General features: G+C 36.9%; 1 protein-coding gene across 4 annotated transcripts in view; it reads right to left on the bottom strand.

The window, feature by feature from the left end:
• Positions 1 to 19,197, bottom strand: part of tecpr1b (tectonin beta-propeller repeat containing 1b) — a 117,691-nt gene that overhangs the window by 92,845 nt on the left and 5,649 nt on the right. For all 4 annotated transcript variants that reach the window (XR_016155193.1, XM_039686232.2, XM_039686233.2 and 1 more), the window contains 9 exons: positions 17,159 to 17,333; positions 13,787 to 13,884; positions 13,412 to 13,513; positions 8,514 to 8,644; positions 6,535 to 6,947; positions 4,446 to 4,522; positions 4,204 to 4,359; positions 2,622 to 2,771; positions 2,105 to 2,262 (listed from right to left, as the gene is read on the bottom strand). Coding sequence is in view for 3 of the 4 variants with exons in the window: in XM_039686232.2 (XP_039542166.2) it covers positions 2,105 to 2,262; positions 2,622 to 2,771; positions 4,204 to 4,359; positions 4,446 to 4,522; positions 6,535 to 6,947; positions 8,514 to 8,644; positions 13,412 to 13,513; positions 13,787 to 13,884; positions 17,159 to 17,333 (1,460 nt within the window). In the remaining variant the exon portion in view is untranslated. The remainder of the gene's footprint in view (positions 1 to 2,104; positions 2,263 to 2,621; positions 2,772 to 4,203; positions 4,360 to 4,445; positions 4,523 to 6,534; positions 6,948 to 8,513; positions 8,645 to 13,411; positions 13,514 to 13,786; positions 13,885 to 17,158; positions 17,334 to 19,197) is intronic.

The raw sequence follows: 19,197 nt of genomic DNA, 5'->3' as shown, positions 1-19,197 counted from the left end.
ATCTCCAGCTCAAAACCTAGTGAGCTGCCTATCTGGACAGGCTCGTATAATACAGGGGCCGCTTCAAAACGCAGTGCTTTATAAGCAGTGTTTGGGACGAGCTGACTATTTACTGGTTGTTTCTTCGGTAACACTTTACAATACGGGTGCACTAATAAACATTAATTCATGCTTAATTAATGCACAGATAATACTGAATTACTGTGTAAGTAATGATTATCTAAGCTATTCATTAATGATTACCACTTTAGGAACTAATAGTCTGTAAGGTTAATGTATTAGTTCATACATGAGTTGTTATTAATTATTATGTAATTGTGGATTAATTCCATAATAACTAAAAGTGTTAATTAATATGTTAATTACCAGAATGAGCCAAAGCCTTGTATTTCAACTTCCAGATAATATGACAGGTACACTAATATGCATTAATACATGATTAATTACTTCATTGTTAGTGCACATTCATGTGCAAATTACTACAATTACTAAATGACTAGTTAATAATGATGTGCCCCATCAAGTAAAGTCATAACATAATGATACCTTTGCAAATCATTAGCTAATGATTGATTAAAGCAGACAACTGGAAGTTGAAGTGCATAGCTTTGACTAATTTTGGTAATTAACACATTAATTTACACTATTAGTTAATACAATTTGTTATATAGTATTAATAGCAATTCATGTATTACGTAATCTATTAATCATATAGACTCTTTATTAGTTGCTGATGCAGTAATAATTAATTAATGGTTTAGTTCTTCATGAGTTATACATTATCTGTGCATTAGTTAAGCATGAAGTGATGCATATTAGTGCACCCGTATTGTAAAGTATTACCGTTTCTTCAATAACCAAGAAAAACGTTTTTAAAAAAATTGAAAACTGGACATTTTTTAAAGTTAAGAGAGCATTCAGAAATTACTTTTTCATAAATTAATCTGACTATTAGTTTAACGTTCTTGGAATATATTTTCGTTATAGCTAGTAAAATAGCAGCATACCTATAAGTTCACTATTATAGTTGCAATGCAAAAAAAACAACAACAACTTAGATGTAAACTATTGCACTTCAAGTACAGTATGCTTAAAATTACACATTTCTAAACTAAAAGTGGGCTAGTTTAGTCCCAATAATTGTTGAAATAGTAGACTACGAGTGCACTGATATTAGTGTGCTTACTAAATAAAGTATACTTCAACTTCATTTTACTTTACTTAAAAACTTGAAGTATAATTAAAATAAAATAATGGTTTACTGACCAAACGCCACATGTACCGTACATTGATGTTGTTATTGTCATACTGTATTGCACAGTTTAAGTCAAACATGCTAAATTGTCCTCTTTCATACGTAGAGTCTGATTTGTTTCATTGAATACATTCATGTCAATATCCGTTTAGAAACAATGCACTGCTTCACAGAAACCCTTGTGCAATATGTCGTCTTTTAATCGAATATTTGTACTATATTTAATAGAGTTAATTGCTTCTGTTCATCACTATGTCCTTAAGTGTAAATGTATAAGATCAAGTTCATAGTTGTCACGCTCATCCATACTGTATGTACTCATTCGAAACCCCACAGAACCAGAGAAATACAGCTCTGATTAAGTTATGAATTATATAATCTTAGTTTCATAAAAATGTATTGCCCTCGAAAAGAACAAAATGAAAAAGCTACTTTCTAAGTAACTTGTAGTTTAGTGAATTACTTTGTATTGAATTACAAATGTAGCTTAGCTAGCTTCCCCAAAACTGCTTATAAGACCAAACTGAAAGACAGGATTGCATGTAATCCCACAATGCAGTGCGTTGAATGGAGATGGCATAGACAAGTTGTAAATGTAATCATAAAACCATAGTTCAATCTACTTTAAAATGAACTATTTTGCGCAATATTTGTGCGTGTGCTACAAGCTTGTGTTGTTAGCTTAGCAACATGCTAATGCAAACTGTAGAAACCGACTGTGAGTGCGTTGCTCGAGGAGCTCTACAGTATGTGTGAAGGTGCTGTGGATGTAGACAGCAGACAGGGAGGCAGTTCACTAGGTTTAGGACGGAGATATAGTGAGAGACGGACAGACGGGGAGGTTCTTACATGTGATCGCAGGGCAGGTACTGCGCCGGCGCCTCCAGGCTGGGGGACGGCTCATGCACCATGACATCACCTTTACATGTCACAGCCCACAGCGCCTGCTTGGATGGATGGTCTCCGAGACCCCTGGACTCACAACACGACTCGTTCAACAGAGACAGCTGCAAAGATCACACACACAAACATGCTGTTACTCTTGAAATCTCATTTTCTTTTTGCAAATATAAATTAATTTTGGGCAATACATGAGAAGAATTTATTCATTGTTAAAGTGCAGCTATTATTTTTATTAGAATTTTAATAGAATTATTATTATTATTATTATTATGCTTTTTTGGATGCAACCTTTCAGTGTGTAATATAGCGGTTTGTGAATGAAAAAGGTCTACAACAAAATTATGAACCTTTAAAATAGGATAATTTAAAGAAGATTATGCAAATACAGGATCATGGCTGGTAAGATGTATGATTGTATGCATTTTGGACCCTGTGTGTGTTTTTATCCAAATGTGCTTTTTACCCAAGTACTGAAGTCCTGTTGCGACGGAGTTGCCAGTAAGATGGGGGTCCTGTGCCGGGTCCTGTCTGCGGTGTACACCGCCATAGTGTACAGAGAGTCCCTCAACACGGGCACCAGGGCCGTCACCTCCTTCATCACAGCACACAGATACTGACACACACACATCGGGACAATCGTGGGATTAGATTACAGCTCATATCTTCAACAACACAAACTCATTTTGATCTTCATTTGCAGTGACATTCATTCAAAGAGTCCACAAAACGTTTTCTTTCATTTAAAAATGTAGTCATATTTGCATTCAAAATGTCATTATTGAGCGAAAGACACTTAACGACAGTTGTTATAAACCCTACTTCATATTCAAGACATGTCATTTCATGGCACACCCCTTCAAGTAAAGTGTTACCGAAGTTTAAAAGAGTTAGTAAAAGAGTAAAGTAGGCTATCTATTTTTTGTTAAAGGACAACTGCGGCGCAAAATGAACCTTTGGTCTAATTACACATTGTTACCTAGTCAACCGTTCTCTGAGATTTGTTTTCATGATTGGCGAATGTAAATTGTTTTATCTCTAAAAACAGTTTAGCCTATAACGCTAGTATAATGCTAGTATATGGGGCATCGAGTAATGACAAATAAAAGTCGCTTGTTATTACCTCTAACAAGGCTCAAAATAGCCCCACACTAACACGACAGCATAATAAGGGTCCCTACATTCAAACCGAAGCATTGAGAACTTTGTCAGTGTCCAAACAGTTTAATAAGAAGATATTTTATACACACAGTAAATTTCGTGAATACAGGAAGAAGCCATCTTGGAAAAATAGTCTCTACCAGTCGATCTACGAACGCTGATCCATGTGCGCTGGTGAGATGTGAATAAGGTGATAAGGTGAGCGCGAACAGTAGGCTACGTGTACATATTGAAGAGAAGAAAACGGTTCGTGTTTGTGTTTCTTCTGGAAACAACGGATCATATGAGATTCTGCACAGTTCAGCGCACTTGGATCGGCGTTCGTAGATCGACTGGTAGAGACTTTTTTTCAAAGATGGCTTCTTCCTGTATTCGCGAAGTTGACTGTGTCTATAAAATATCTTCTTATTAAACTGTTTGGACACTGACAAAGTTCTCAATGCTTCGGTTTGAATGTAGGGACCCTTATTATGCTGTCGTGTTGGTGTGGGGCTATTTTGAGCCTTGTTAGTGGTAATAACAAGCGATTTTTATTTGTCATTACTCTATGCCCCATATACTAGCATTATACTAGCGTTATAGGCTAAACTGTTTTTAGAGATAAAACTATTTACATTCGCCAATCATGAAAACAAATCTCAGATAACGGTTGACTAGGTAGCAATGTGTAATTAGACCAAAGGTTCATTTTGCGCCGGAGTTGTCCTTTAAGTATTTATTTTGTATTTATACTGTACATAACCTCTCTGTATTCATTTATAATGCATCATTATTGCGTGATATTTGTGTCAATAATCGTCAAGCACAGGTGGGAGGGGCCATCAAATCAAATTCTGCTAATACTCTCTGGTAATACTAATGTGCCCTGGGCTCCTGGTGTGTGTTACCTTCTTCTCCAGGTGTTGTGTGTAGTACAGGTAAAGTATGTCTCCTGTCTGAGCTCCGGCACCGGTGACCTTCTCCAGCGTCACGCTCACGTCCTCCCACTCATGAGGAGGCCAGTCCCTCCACCAACACATGCGCCCTGTCGTCACACGCACGGACTGACACACACACAAACACACACACAGAGCATGATTTGAGATCCACCATTGATGCCTTCTCCCATGTGCCGCTCACAGTGCAGTACCTTCTCTGCGGCGGCTCCTGGTTCAGTGTGTGGAGCACCGAGGGCAGGGGTGATGGCTGGAGAGAGCGGCCCGGCATCTGAGGGAATCAAACACAGTTGAGACTTGCTTTTATATCACCAAAACCTCCCGGCCCGGCCAATTTCTATATATATACATATGCATACACATCTATAGTTAAAATATATCATTAAGGAAGTGACTTCTTCATTCACCCTGTTTAGACTCAACAGTTCAAAATATTTCGGAAGACTTATGCTCAACAAAGATGGATTTATTTGATAAAAAACACTGTAATATTGTGAAATATTATTAGTTTTAAAAAAAGTTTTCTATTGTGGTGTATTTTCAAGTGTAATTTATTCCTGTGATCAAAGTGCATTTGCAGCATCATTACTCCAGTCTTCAGTGTCACATGATCCGTCAGAAATCACTCTGATATGGTGATTTGATGCTTAAGAAACATTTCTGATTATTATCATTGTTGAAAGCAGTTGTGCTGCACAATATTTCTGTGGAAACTATTGTGATTTTTTTGGTGAATAGAAAGTGCAAAAAAAAAAAAATGAATTTCTTTGAAATAGAAAGCTTTTGTAACATTATAAATCTTTACTGCCACTTTTGATCCGTGTAATGCAACATAGTGCCGGCCCAGATCCGGGCCACATACATGTGGATTCAGTGCGTACCAGATCTGGTGAACAAAATAATTTCTTTCAAAAAGTTTTATTGGGGATGTGCATCGTCCCTGGTAAGCTCAATATTTCAACTCTCAGAATTAAAAACAGATCTGAAATGTGCAACAATATTGATTGTGAATCTTTTGCAGTGTGATGATTTATTACTAGTCAAGGCCATTACTAACCATTTCTGCAATGGCTTTTATCCCCAAAATATTATGAATATAAAACTGAATGTCAAATTCCTAATTTCTCATGTCTATTTCATGTTCATATATTCAAATGTGGCACATGATCTATTATGAGATGCATGAGAACCTGTGCCATATGGCATCATTAAAGGGATAGTTCACTTTGAAATTAATTTTTGGTATGTTTTATCTTACCTCAAGGGCATCCAAGATGTAGGTGTCTTTGTTTCCGCAGTATTTTCAATTTTGATATTTTTAGGTCAAACCGTTCATGTCTGTCAGTCATATAATGGAGGTCTATGGTCACCACCTCAAAGAGCATTCACAGAGAAGTCCAAATTAAACATGATTTAATTACTCGTAAATGTAAGAACACATTGATGGCCTGAGACACGAAACGAGCGGTTTGTGTGAGAAAACGAACAGTATTTATATCGTTTTTACCTCGTGTAACCACAGCCACGTCCAAGTGATCTGTGGGCGCGGGCGCTTTGTGGCTGTGGTGAGGTAAAAACGATATAAATACTGTTCATTTTCTCACACAAACCGCTCGTTTCTTGTCTTAGGCCATCAGTGTGTACTTACATTTACGAGTCATTAAATCATGTTTAATTTGGACTTCTCTGTGCATGCTCTTTGAGGTGGTGACCATAGACCTCCATTATATGACTGACAGACATCAACGGTTTGACCTAAAAATATCAAAATTGAAAATACTGCGGAAACAAAGACACCTACATCTTGGATGCCCTTGAGGTAAGATAAAACATACCAAAAATTAATTTCAAAGTGAACTATCCCTTTAATGTCACACGTTTTGATGCAACATTCTTGAATATGGGGAAACTGAATATAATGTATGTGTTGAATAAACTGCTTTTATGATACTTTTAAGTTGCCTCGGTCGATTGAGGCATTTGCACATTCTGACAAACCGGTTACACTTTACTTAAAGCCTTTATATAAACGCATTATAAAAGTATTAATTATGCCCTGTAATCCATTGTATGATCCATGAATCACAGAAAGTATAATGCATTAAAATTTTCCTGTAAATATTAACGTGCATTTGAACTTTGGTCATTTTTATTTATGAAAAGATATAATGCATTAGCCAACATCGATACCTACAATGCATCATACATAGAGGCTTCGAGTAAAGTGTTGGGAATGACGTGAGGGTGAGTAAATGATGAACTATCCCTTTAGCTGTGTTGCACCTGAGGTGTTAAACCAGTCGACATGTGATCTGGAACGGATGTCACATCCTCCACCGGTTACCCAGGCCCAGGGCGGCGTGTCCTCCTGCTCTACCGTGTTGTGCTGCAGCTCGATGGGATACGTGGCCACTGAGCTCCTGGGAACCAAGGCCTTCATCTCCTCCAAGTCTACATTGCTCCATGGCGTCGGGGTCAGGGCGGAGGAGCCGGACTCTGGGCCGGTCGCCTGGTCTCCATCGAGAGGCACCGCTGGAGCGGAGCGATCCGACACCAGCGCAGAGATAAAGCTGTCACTCGTGATCTTGGGAACACGTGGCTTCGGGATGTCCGTGTCATCACAGCCCAGAACGGATCCCTGGGAAGGAGCGGTGACATCACCATCGAACACACCGGCATCTACGTGCGCACCGACACTGGGAAAGACACAGAGCCATTCAGAGCACTGACACTATGGCAAGCCGTTTTCACTTTTATACATTTCCAAGATATGAATTCTTGATATCAACCATTCAATTTTTTGATTCACATTTCAGAAATACAATTATAACAAGTAAAAACCTTTATTTTTGATATCAAGAATACAATTGTTACTAGTTGAAATGTCTATTCTTGATATCCACAATTGAACTGCTATTCAATAATCAATAATTCAATTTCTACAAGTGACAATGTAAATTTCTGATATCATGAATGTAACTGTTACTAGTAAGAAAGCCATTTTAGATATCTGAAATTATATTGATATCAAAAATAGATTTTCAGATATATAAAAAAAATACTAGTGGCAATTGAATTGTTGATATCAAGAATATACATTTTAACTAGTGACAATTTTATTATTGATATCAGGAATTGACATTTTTACTAGTAACAATGCAATTATTGATATCAAAAATGATATTTCTACTAGTAAAAAATAAATTATTGATATCAACAATTGATTTTGAACGGCAGCCTATGGTGAGAATTCACTATTGAAAATACAATTGTTGATATCAGCAATTAAATTGTTGATGTCAAAAAATGTAATTGTTGATATCAAGAATTCATATCCTGGAGATGAATAAAAGTTAAAACGGCTTGCCATATACAATGTTAATTTCTGATATCATGAATGTGATTGTTACTAGTAAGAAAGCTATTTTAGATATCTGAAATAATATTGATATCAGAAATACATTTTCAGATATCAAAAATTATCATTTTTACTAGTACCAATTAAATTGTTGATATCAAGAAATTTCAACTAGTGACAATTTAATTATTGGAATTATTGGGCAATATAATTTCAGGAATTCGCATTTTTACTAGTAACAATGTAATTATTGATATCAAAAATGACATTTCTACTAGTAAAAAATAAATTCTTGATATCAACTATTTATTTTGAATGGCAGCCTATGGTGAAATGAAAATACGATTACAAATATCAGCAATTAAATTGTTGATATCAACAAATACATTTTCTTATATCAAGAATTAAATTGTTGATATCAAGAATTCATATCCTGGAAATGAATAAAAGCTAAAACGGCTTGCCATACTGACACACACACACACACACAGCGCCATCTGCTGGATGGACGGGAAACATGAGGATCCTGCTGTGCTAGTGTTGCCCAATAGCCCATCAATGAAGCTCAAGTGACCCTTCATCAACACCAACACAGAAATATGTTCCTTTAGACACACAATGGCCACAACAATTCAGTGGTGTTGTCGATTAACTTTACTTAACTTAACTTTCCCATGCAATTAATCGACCGATAGACTGTGTGTTGTTGTTAATTTCGTGGATATATTTTCAGCAAACAGTTGGCATTATAGGGTCAAACGAACATGCTGAGATTAATTAATTATCATAATAGGCCTAATGTTTCTCCTTTAAAGTCATAAACTCTGTTTTCTAGGTCCCCTCTGGATCCGTTTTAAACAGGGCATGTTGGCCATAACTGTTCTGTACAGTGTTTTTCCAATACCTGGAATGATTTATGCTTTTGCTGCTATCAAGCTGGGCCGACACTGCGACCCATGACCTTCCGGTGACCTCTGTGTCCGTCACGCCATGACGGAAATACACGGTCCGGTCATCGCTGCCAACACCCCAAACCTGCGTCACAGAAAAAACACACATAAAATAGATATTTTATTATGTATACATCACATCAACAGCTGTCTCTTTTCTGGGCTTTTACATATATCTTCATCAAGCAGAGATAACAAACATGTGGGACGGACAACATCACTCTATTTGAGTCATTTCTCATGTATCCTATAAACATTAAAAGCCTCTATTTTAGTAACTTCACACACTTTTGAACGGTAGTGTTGACATTGGACGTTCGGGTCTGGATATTGTGGTTATTAGAAACATATGATCGCCATCTCAATAATACGCAGTGTAATAAAATCAACTGCATTATAGTAAAGTTGGCATCACGTTATGAGACGATCTCTATTTATGTGCTGACATAGTTCTCATAGACAGGATATTGTTTCTGATTAAGTCAAATTGAGGAACAGGTTCAAAATATGAGAGTGAACACACGCTCCAAGCGGGTTGGTAATAAAATGTGAAGTATGAAAAGGCGTAGTGCGGCCAAACTCAAATTAGACGTTCCCATATGGCTGTGCGTGGGTGAAAGAATTGGAGGTGTATATATATGGCTGGGCTGAGCCAGGCGGTCAGAGGGTCAAGTTACAGAGAGAAGGTTTGCAAACTCCACACTGAGACTCTAGAAATCAACACCCACGGACACCCAACTCCGCCAGACCTCACATTCCCGTCCCGGTGGGAAGGAGGAGCCAGTGTGAGCTGATTGGACGACGGGTGTTTGTGCGTATAAACATGGACGGTGAATACAGTTGTGCACATATTGGTCTGAGGATCTGATGATGGTTAATCCTCAAAGCTTCATGTGAGAACAGGAGTGTAATCAGACCTGTCTGCCCCACCCCTTTCCCAGCCCACAGCAGATGGATGGGTGTCCCCCAAGGGCGAGTACTGGGACCCTTAGAGTTGTCCACACAGGAGAACACTTTTCGAGTAAAGTTAATGAAACTTAATGACCCTCCCCCAATGCAGTAAAACAAAGTGGCCTTTAATTGTGCAATAATCATGCTGTCTAATCAGTATCTTGATATGCCACACGTGTGAGGGGGATGGATTGTCCCAGCAAAGGAGGAACACAGATTTGTGAACAACAATTAAGAGAAACAGGCCTTTTGTGTACATAGAGTTCAAAAACAAAAGTGTTGCGTTCATAATTTTGTATTTTTAATGTTTGTTTCCGTCACACCTTTAAATAGCTTGAATGTAACTGCACCTTTGCCAGGGTTTCTGCAGGATTTAGTCCAAAAATGTAAGACTTTTTTATGACCATTATGATTTAAATTTATGACCTACATGAATTACGAAAAATAACTTCCTTTCAAAAGTCTTTTTTTTTTTATTGACTTTCATTAAAAGTAATTAAAGGTTCCATTTTCTGAAGGCTCCCTTTTCATATCAATAACACTTAATTATCACGATAATATATCAGTCAGTCAATATCGATAATTATCACGATAAGTTTAAAGGCAGATTTTTGCTCCTAACTGAAAGAAACCAGAGTGTTAATTGTGGTTTTAAACTCTTTATTGTCAGAACATATCATGACAAACACTTGCAAAACAGGTGAACATTTCACAAATATAGAACAGTCAAACATTTGTCATTTTTCCTTTACAAAATGTATATCTTTATTGGAGAATTCGTTTCTTAGTTTCTGCATGTGCTAATGGGGATATTGTCTCAAGTCTTGAAACAGGTTTGTGTTGTCTGACTTTGATGGCACGTATCTTCATGAAATGTTTGAAAAATAGTAGGCTAGCCGAAATACATTAAATACTGTAATTTAGGGATGGGCAACGATTAATCGCATCCAAAATAAAAGTTTGTGTTTACATAATATATGTGTGTGTAGTGTTTATAATTCATTTATATACTGTAAATACACACACATGCATGTATATATTTAAGAAATATGTGCATGTATATATTTATTCACAATTAATATTATATATAAACAGTGTTGTGCAAGTTACTTCCAAACTGTAATACATTAGGTATTACTTGTTACTGTTATTTAAAAGTAATTCATTACCTTACAATATTACTGTCTCAGAATTGTAATGCATTACACTACTCATGTATTACTTTTGAGTTACTTTCACCAAAATAACTAAGTAGAACTTAACTTTGGGGCTTCTAACGATATGCAATATGAACCTGAAATCGCGATTCGCCACACGACTCAGATCAACGAACCTACAGAATCGCGACACACCTCTTCCAACTCCAGCGTTATTCTCCTTACCGTCCATATCCAATGCTGCCATATCTTTAAATTAGGCTATTAGTATTATTTGAAGTTAACATTATAAAATACGTAGACCTACACCACAAAACTAGTTGAGGATAAATTATTTAAAATTGGGGAAGTCCAGCATTATGGACATGACATTTGCAGTCAAAACTTGAAATAAAAATTCAAAACTTGAACTAAAAATTTCCTTAAAGGACTCCAGACATTAGACAAATATCAGTCTATGTTTTATTTTTATTATTAGGGAAAAGACACACATTCATGCGTGACAAAAAAAATAGGAGGTAAAATATATTTTTTGTAATTACACTGCGCAAATCGGATGAGGAAGGGTTGGCTCTCCAGTCTCCATAGAACTTAAAATATTCATTTTATTTTAGTTTTCGTGTTCGCATTTCTGAGGGAAAAACAATGTTACAGACGCGACCGCTCTGAACTGGCACTAAAAGACTGCTTTAAAACTTTCACATAGTCTGTTGCCTTTAAGAAGTAAAAGCAGACAATACACTGTAATACAACTGTAATACAAGCCTCACTGAACATGTAACGAGTAAAATATTACTGAAAATTGATTAGTAATGCCTTACACTACTGCGTTACAGCAAAAAGTAATATGTTACTGTAATGTATTACTTTTGTAATGCGTTACTCCCAACACTGTATATAAATATAAATATTTGATATATTAATAACACATTTTCTTAAATATATACATGCATGTGTTAGTATTTATACATACAAATTAATTATACACACTACACACACATATATTATGTAAAAACAAACTTTTATTTTGGATGCGATTAATCTTGATTAATAGTTGCCCATCATCCCTATAATACATTGTCTACATTAATAATATAATACAATTCAATATGTATATCCCACATTTCATGGTGCAGTTAATATACTAGGCTAACGTTCCAGTAAATCCGTGGTAAAGGATGGAAATAGTTGCGCCCAGTGTTTGTCAGCACTGTTTTATCTGCCTTTAAACTGGTTTAAATCAATGAGACATTTGTGTTCTTCGCTTCTCGCTGGATCTCGTGCGCGAGGCCGATCAGAGTAAACGCGTCTGCTCTAGTGAGCTCGTGCTCGCTCGACGTTTTGGCTTGGTCCGTGAGGCGCGCAGTTCAAATGAGTTTCGTTCCTCTTTTGGCGCATAAACATTATCGGACATTTATCGAACTTTTGATGTCGTTTTATAGAGAAAAAAATATAACGCGATAATGAATGAATGAGCGTATCAATCTAAGCAGGACCTTGTATGGAAATCCGGACGTTTTTTTTTTTTTTGTCGTAAAATTCTTCTTATTAAATTTAAGTTTAAAATTAAATTTTAAAAAAGTTTTATGACTTTATGACTCAGCGGACATCCTGCTTTGCCTCATTTAGTATAGAGAGCCTAAGTCCCTCCCCTTCCGGTCGACCACCATGGGACCTTATTTCGGAAAAATATTGAATGGTAGTCAATGGCGAGAGACAACAAATATTTTGATCTGGTTTGAATTGTGCCCTGAATTACACATATGATGTTTGTCAATTTAAAAGATACATTTTAAAGTAAAGAAAGTCGCAGTTTGATGTAAAACCGTTAAGGTATAAGACTGTGAAAATACGTAATTACAAAGACTACAAACCCCAAAGGCACACATTTTCTCCCAATGAATGAAGCTAACTTTACTGAGGCTAATGTCTGTCATTGTTTCTACAGTCTTACGTTATAATCGTAACGTTACGCCGTCGTGCCTGAGTGTTTTGTACAAGACTGCACACACACGAGTAGCGGATCTCGTTTCGCTTCCTGGGAGATGTAGTCCATAGAGCGATTTTCACATAAAACTAAATGTTACTCTTCTGTTGTATGACAAACTGCGACGTTTTTGACTTTCAGAATTATATTTTAAATTGACAAACATCATATGTGTAATTAAGGGCACAGTTCAGACGGAATAAAAAGATAAGTCGTCTCTCGCCATTGACTACCATTCATATTTTTTCCGAAATAAGGTCCCATGAGCCGGAAGCGGAGGGGCGGGACTTAGGCTCTCTATACACGGATCTATGAATATTCAAATGAGCCCCGCCCACGCGCTCACTCAGCTCAGAGATCCACTGGTTGACGATCACACGTTGATCTGATTGGTTACAAGGTCGTTTGTGATGATCGTCAGAAACACCAGCGATTTCAAACCGTGTTTTTGAGACGGTCTTTGGTTCACTGCAGTTTTAAGGAGGAAATACTCAGCAATGCTGTCGACTTATGAATTTACACATGGTGTGTCTTAAAGCATATTAAAAACACCACATAGACACATAAACACTTGACTTTCACCATAGGGGGATTTTAAGGCCCCACAATGTCAAAGACATAATTCAAGGGCCCCCTTTCATGATGTCAGTTTACATGTTTACATGTTACAGTATACGGACCACCTGGCAGAAAACTGCTCTACGGTGAGTGTGTGTTTATTGTTAGACAGTATAATATGATCCTCCACTCATCTCACCTGGTCATTGGGCCCCACGCTGAGCATCACCATCTCTCCACCAATGCTGATCCAGCCTGAGCCAGTGGGATTGTGGGAATTCACCCCCCTCCTGAACCAGACCTGTCACACACACACACACACACACACACACACACACACTGAACTCTTTATGCAAGAATAAACATTTCAGTAATATGCTACTCTGCCATTTATCATCTAGGTTATTTTTACTCAATTATTAGATGAAAATGGACAGTGACGTTGCACAATTGCTCTGATATTATGACAGAATAATAAATTACAGTAATCCTTTAAATTAATAGCACTAAATTAATGTGCGATACCCATAGCAGTGATATTGATGTCAAGCCGAAGCGTTAAATATCGTCTTACTTTGTTGTCCTTAGTAACGGCCCAAACGACAGCGACGCCCACGGCAACATGAACGGCTCCTTTCTGACTCGGAGACTCCACTAGAACCCACGATGAGCCTGACAACATGCAAACCTCTCCGTTAAACATTAGACTTCAACACAGATGCTCGACGTACCCTTGTGTAAAAGAAATGCACTTCAGCAGACTTGTGAACTAGTACTTATTCTGAAAATAATATACTTTAAAAGAATGTACTTAAAGGAGTAGTTCACTTTTAAAAAAATGTTTGCTGATAATTTACTCACCCCCATGTCATCCAAGATGTTCATGTCTTTGTTTCTTCAGTCGAAAAGAAATTAAGGTTTTTGATGAAAACATTCCAGGATTTTCTCCATATAATGGACTTCAATGGGAACCAAACGGTTCAAGGTCCAAAAGACAGTTTCAGTGCAAACTGTTCAAACGGCTTTAAACGATTCCAGACGATGAATAAGGGTCTTATCAAGCGAAACAATCACTCATTTAAAAATAAATGAAAATTTTTAAGTTTTATAAGCAGAAATGGTCGCCTTGCTCTGTTCTGTGACACGCGTTCATGACTCTCCTGATCGAACTCGTTCATCAAAATGAACAAATCTTTTTTCGAGTCATTTTTTAAATGAGTGATCATTTCGCTTGATAAGACCCTTAATCATCGTCTGGAATCATTTAAAGGGTTAGTTCACCCAAAAATGAAAATTCTGTCAGTATTTACTCACCCTCATGTTGTTCCAACCCTGTAAGACCTTCGTTCATCTTCGGAACACGAATTAAGATATTTAGATATTAAGATCGCTCCTGCATACAGTCCATAGGCTTCTTGAGGGACTGGCTCTTGCTGTCCCCGAAAAGTCATTAAAGACATCGTTAAAATAGTCCAAGTGACTACAGGGGCTCAATCTTAACTTTATCAAACGACGAGAACACTTTTGTGCGCAAAAAAACAACAAAAATAACGACTTTATTTCAACTATTCACTTCCTTCTCCATGAGCCTGTAGACGGTTAACGTAGTGTGATTGCGTAGAGCTACGTCACACGTAGGCTCACTATTGGCCGACGCTGGTCATGTGTGTGTGATGCGTGTGACGTACAATAACAGAAGCTTACGCTATTAAACTAGTAACCTGACTCGTGCAGAGGGAGAAATAAACGAATACTTGAAATAAAGTCGTTATTTTTGTTGTTTTTTTGCGCACAAAAGTGTTCTCGTCGTTTGATAAACTTAAGATTGAGCCCCTGTAGTCACTTGGACTATTTTAACGATGTCTTTAATGACTTTTCGAGGACAGCAAGAGCCAGTCCCTCAAGAAGCCTATGGACTGTATGCAGGAGCGATCTTAATATCTTAAATATCTTAAATTGTGTTGCGAAGATGAACGAAGGTCTTACGGGGTTGGAACAACATGAGGGTGAGTAAATACTGACAGAATTTTCATTTTTGGGTGAACTAACCCTTTAAAGCCCTTTGAACAGTTTGCACTGAGACTGTCTTTTGGACCTTGAACCGTTTGGTTCCCATTGAAGTGCATTATATGGAGAAAAATCCTGGATTGTTTTAATCAAAAACCTTAATTTCTTTTCGACTGAAGAAAGAAAGACATGGACATCTTGGATGACATGGGGGTGAGTAAATTATCAGCAAACGTTTTTTTTTAAAAGTGAACCACTCCTTTAAGTGCAAACTGAACTCAAGAGTGTTTTAAGTAGCAATTATGCACATCTTTATGTGTAATAATTACATTTTTACTTCTATTTTCTTTGAAATATGGTAAAAGTTGCTGAATGTACTGACAATCATTTATGGTCAACTCATGTGATTTCTATAAGAACTTTTATGACACGTTTTTAAATTAGGGCTGTCAAATGATTAATCGCGATTAATCGCATCCAAAATAAAAGTTTGTGTTTACATAATATATGTGTGTGCACTGTGTATAATTATTTTGTATATATATAAATACACACACATGCATGTGTATTTAAGAAAAAAATATTATTTATATATAATATAAATTATATATATATATAAATCTATATACAGTACATACATGAAAATATTTCTTAAATATATACAAGTATGTGTGTGTATTTATATATATATATATATATATATATATATATTAATTAATTATACACAGTGCACCCACATATATTATGTAAAAACAAACTTTTATTTTGGATGCGATTAATCGCGATTAATCATTTGACAGCCCTATTTTAAATATATTAATAGTTATGTAATGAGGTTGCAATTCAGTATATATTAACTTTAAATGTATTATTGAATTACACACTACAGTTAAAACTATAATCAAGTACTTGTGCTTCAATATGTTAGTCAACACATCAAAATAAGTGCACTCATAAAACATATGTACTTTCAAAATGTGACATTATTACAAAGTGCACTTTTATAAAAAAGTCTACTTAAGTGTGTTAAGAAACGTATCTCTTTAAAGGGATACTCCACTTTTTTTTGGAAATAGGCTCATTTTACCACTCCCCCAGTGTTAAACAGTTGGGTTTTACAGTTTTCGAATGTATTCAGCCGATTTGTTTTTATATTTAGAAGAATATCAGTAACCAGACAGTTTTTGGTCTCATTGACTTCCATAGTATATTATTTTCCTACTATGGAAGTCAATGAGACCAGAAACTGTGTAAATATCATAAAATCGGCTGAATGGATTCGAAAACGGTAAAACTCAACTGTTTAACTCTGGGGGAGTGGTAAAATGAGCCTTTTTTTTAAAAAAAGTGGAGTATCCCTGGCTTTAAGTACACTTAAGTGGCCTTTTATTTCACTACTATCATATTATTATCTGCAAGTACAGCTTTTAATAAATATACCACAAGTGCACGTTCAATACAATTAAACACACTTGTTTTTCATCATGTAGTACTATTGAGTCTGGACTATTAAGACACACGTACTATGTAGGTTTGAAATGATAAAACAAATATATACAATACAAAACAAAGACAAAAAAATACTGAGACTTTTGCATCATGTTGATAGTAATTGTGTGTGAACTTCAGGACTGACTTCAAACGTCCACTAAAAATCATCAGCTGATTCAATGACGATGAGCAAAAATAATGCAAACAAGTGAGACGTTAGTGAAGAGAAAAGAGATTCACATGTTTGCCTGCAGTGACATCTGGACATTTTTAAGTGTGGCTCGAGTGTCACACGTGCTCCATGCTATAGACATGACCGTGACCATGATCACAGTTGGACCGTGAATAGAAGTCATTCAAAACATGTACTGTATGTTCTGCATTCTTTCTGTGTGTGTGTGTGTGTGAGGGAATTCAAAGGACAGGAATAAATGTGTCAGTGTCAAACCTTTAGGGCAGTCTTTACTGATGCCCGTCCTGGCCAGTATTTGTCCGTCCCAGAGAACGACCCAGAGCAGGTCTTTCGGGCCGGCGCTGACCTGTGCCACCTCTCGGGGAACCTGGACGGGCTCCCATCGTGTCCCCTCCGGGTTCTGCTGGCTGATGCCTGTGCGGGACCACAGCTGTGTAGACACACACACACACACACACACACACACACCTGAGATCTGTGTGGTGGCAGGAATAGAATTTTAACACATCATAAACATGACAAAACATTCAGCGAGTGTTTAAATTAACCACTAGGCTGGGAAATTGTTCAGATTCCTGTGAGCAAGTGGCTAATCCATAAGGTAAGGAGGTGTTGGCTGAGCTCAACATATAAAGAGCAGGTCCCAGAACAGCAGTGAGCTCTAGTGGTCACAAAACTGCCCTGCAACTGCAAACAGGTGAACTGAGGGGCTGTTTACACCACAGCGGTTTCAACTAAATGTAACACTTTTTATGCGTTTTGGACGTTAGAGAACGCTGAGAGCGCAAACTTTTGAAAACAGGTTTCAAAGGGTACGTTTACGCATGACAAGATACGCTTAAATGTGCAGTGTGTGATTTTTAGCGATTGTAACAGCGCACGCACCTCCGCATCCCATAGACACCATTTTGTCTGATTTTGAAAACTCTTCGCGATCGACTTAAAATGCTTCCAAGATCGGCTTGGTGATTCCTGTAACGTTACTGTTTTACGGTCAATGACAAGAGTACTAATCAGCTAGCGCTATGGCTAGCTTCCAGCTTTCTGCTATTTAAGAAATGGTTCTATTTAGAACCAGAAATGGTTCCATCCCCCGCTTCATATATGGAACTGCAAAATGGTTCTAGATTTTTGGTAAAAGATTCTATTGGCCAAGTATGGAACCCCAGGGTTCTATATAGAACCCAGAGGAACCCTTTTTTAAGAGTGTATAGAACCTTTTAGGGGTTCCAAATAGGTAGCGCTGATAGAACCTTTTAAGGTTCTATATAGAACCTTTTCTTCTAAGAGTGTTCTCTTTCAAGGTATGAACTAAACGCGCTCTGTGGCGTTGTGTGTTCGCGTTCGGCTACGGTAGAAACATGGCGTCACAATATGTCAACCTTCATAGAGGGGGAGCTCGCGGTTATGTAGATATAAATGTATGAAACTACTGAAAACATAGTTATGGATAGTCATATTGTATTTCTGTTAAAAGATACTCGAATTTTTTACACATTGCACCTTTAAAGATTAGAAGTTTTTACTTTTGAGCTTTCCATGTACAGAGGACACCATTGTCAAAACCTCATTCACATGGATCCACGAAAACATCTAAAAACGCTGTATTCTGCTGCCAGGACACTAGATGGCGATGAAACATATAGACTGAACAAGTAATACGCATGTCTGTGACGTCATCGTCTTCGGAGATTCGCATTTTTATTGTTTACATGGAGACGTTTTAAAAAACTTGCACTTTGAAACCCGTTTTCAAAAGTTTTCTTGTAAACGAATGGACAAAGGCTTCGGTTTTTAGTAGAAAACGGTGTCGTGTAAACAACAAAAACGTGAATTTCTGAAGACGATGACGTCATGCACTGGTGCATTAAATGTTCAGTCTAAAATGTTTCATCGCCATCTAGTGGCCTGGCAGCAGAATACAGCGTTTTTAGACGTTTTCGCAGATCTGTGTGAATGGGGATCGTTTTGACAATGGTGGTCTGTACGCGAAAAAGTCAAAGTAAAAACTTATCAGCTCTAAGCATATCGTTGTCGTGGAAACGTACCCTCAAAATAGTATAATAAGTTTCTGTTGATTGATATAAAGCCGAGACAAAACAACATACAAATATTAGATGAAAAGTTGAAAACCATAAACAAAATAAACTAAAATTAGAAATATTGCTGTGGCAACTAACTGAAATAATGTTTCAGTTCCAGCAATAAAATTATTAAAAAACAAAACAAAAACTGAACAAATATATTAATTTGCAAGATTATTATATAAATTAAAGCTTAATAGAAACATTTTA

Source organism: Pimephales promelas, chromosome 3, assembly GCF_988280905.1.
Source record: "Pimephales promelas chromosome 3, fPimPro1.hap1.1, whole genome shotgun sequence".
Taxonomy (NCBI): Eukaryota; Metazoa; Chordata; class Actinopteri; order Cypriniformes; family Leuciscidae; genus Pimephales; species Pimephales promelas.
The sequence above is the reverse complement of the archived record's forward strand: the minus strand, read 5'-3'. Positions and strand labels throughout refer to the sequence as shown.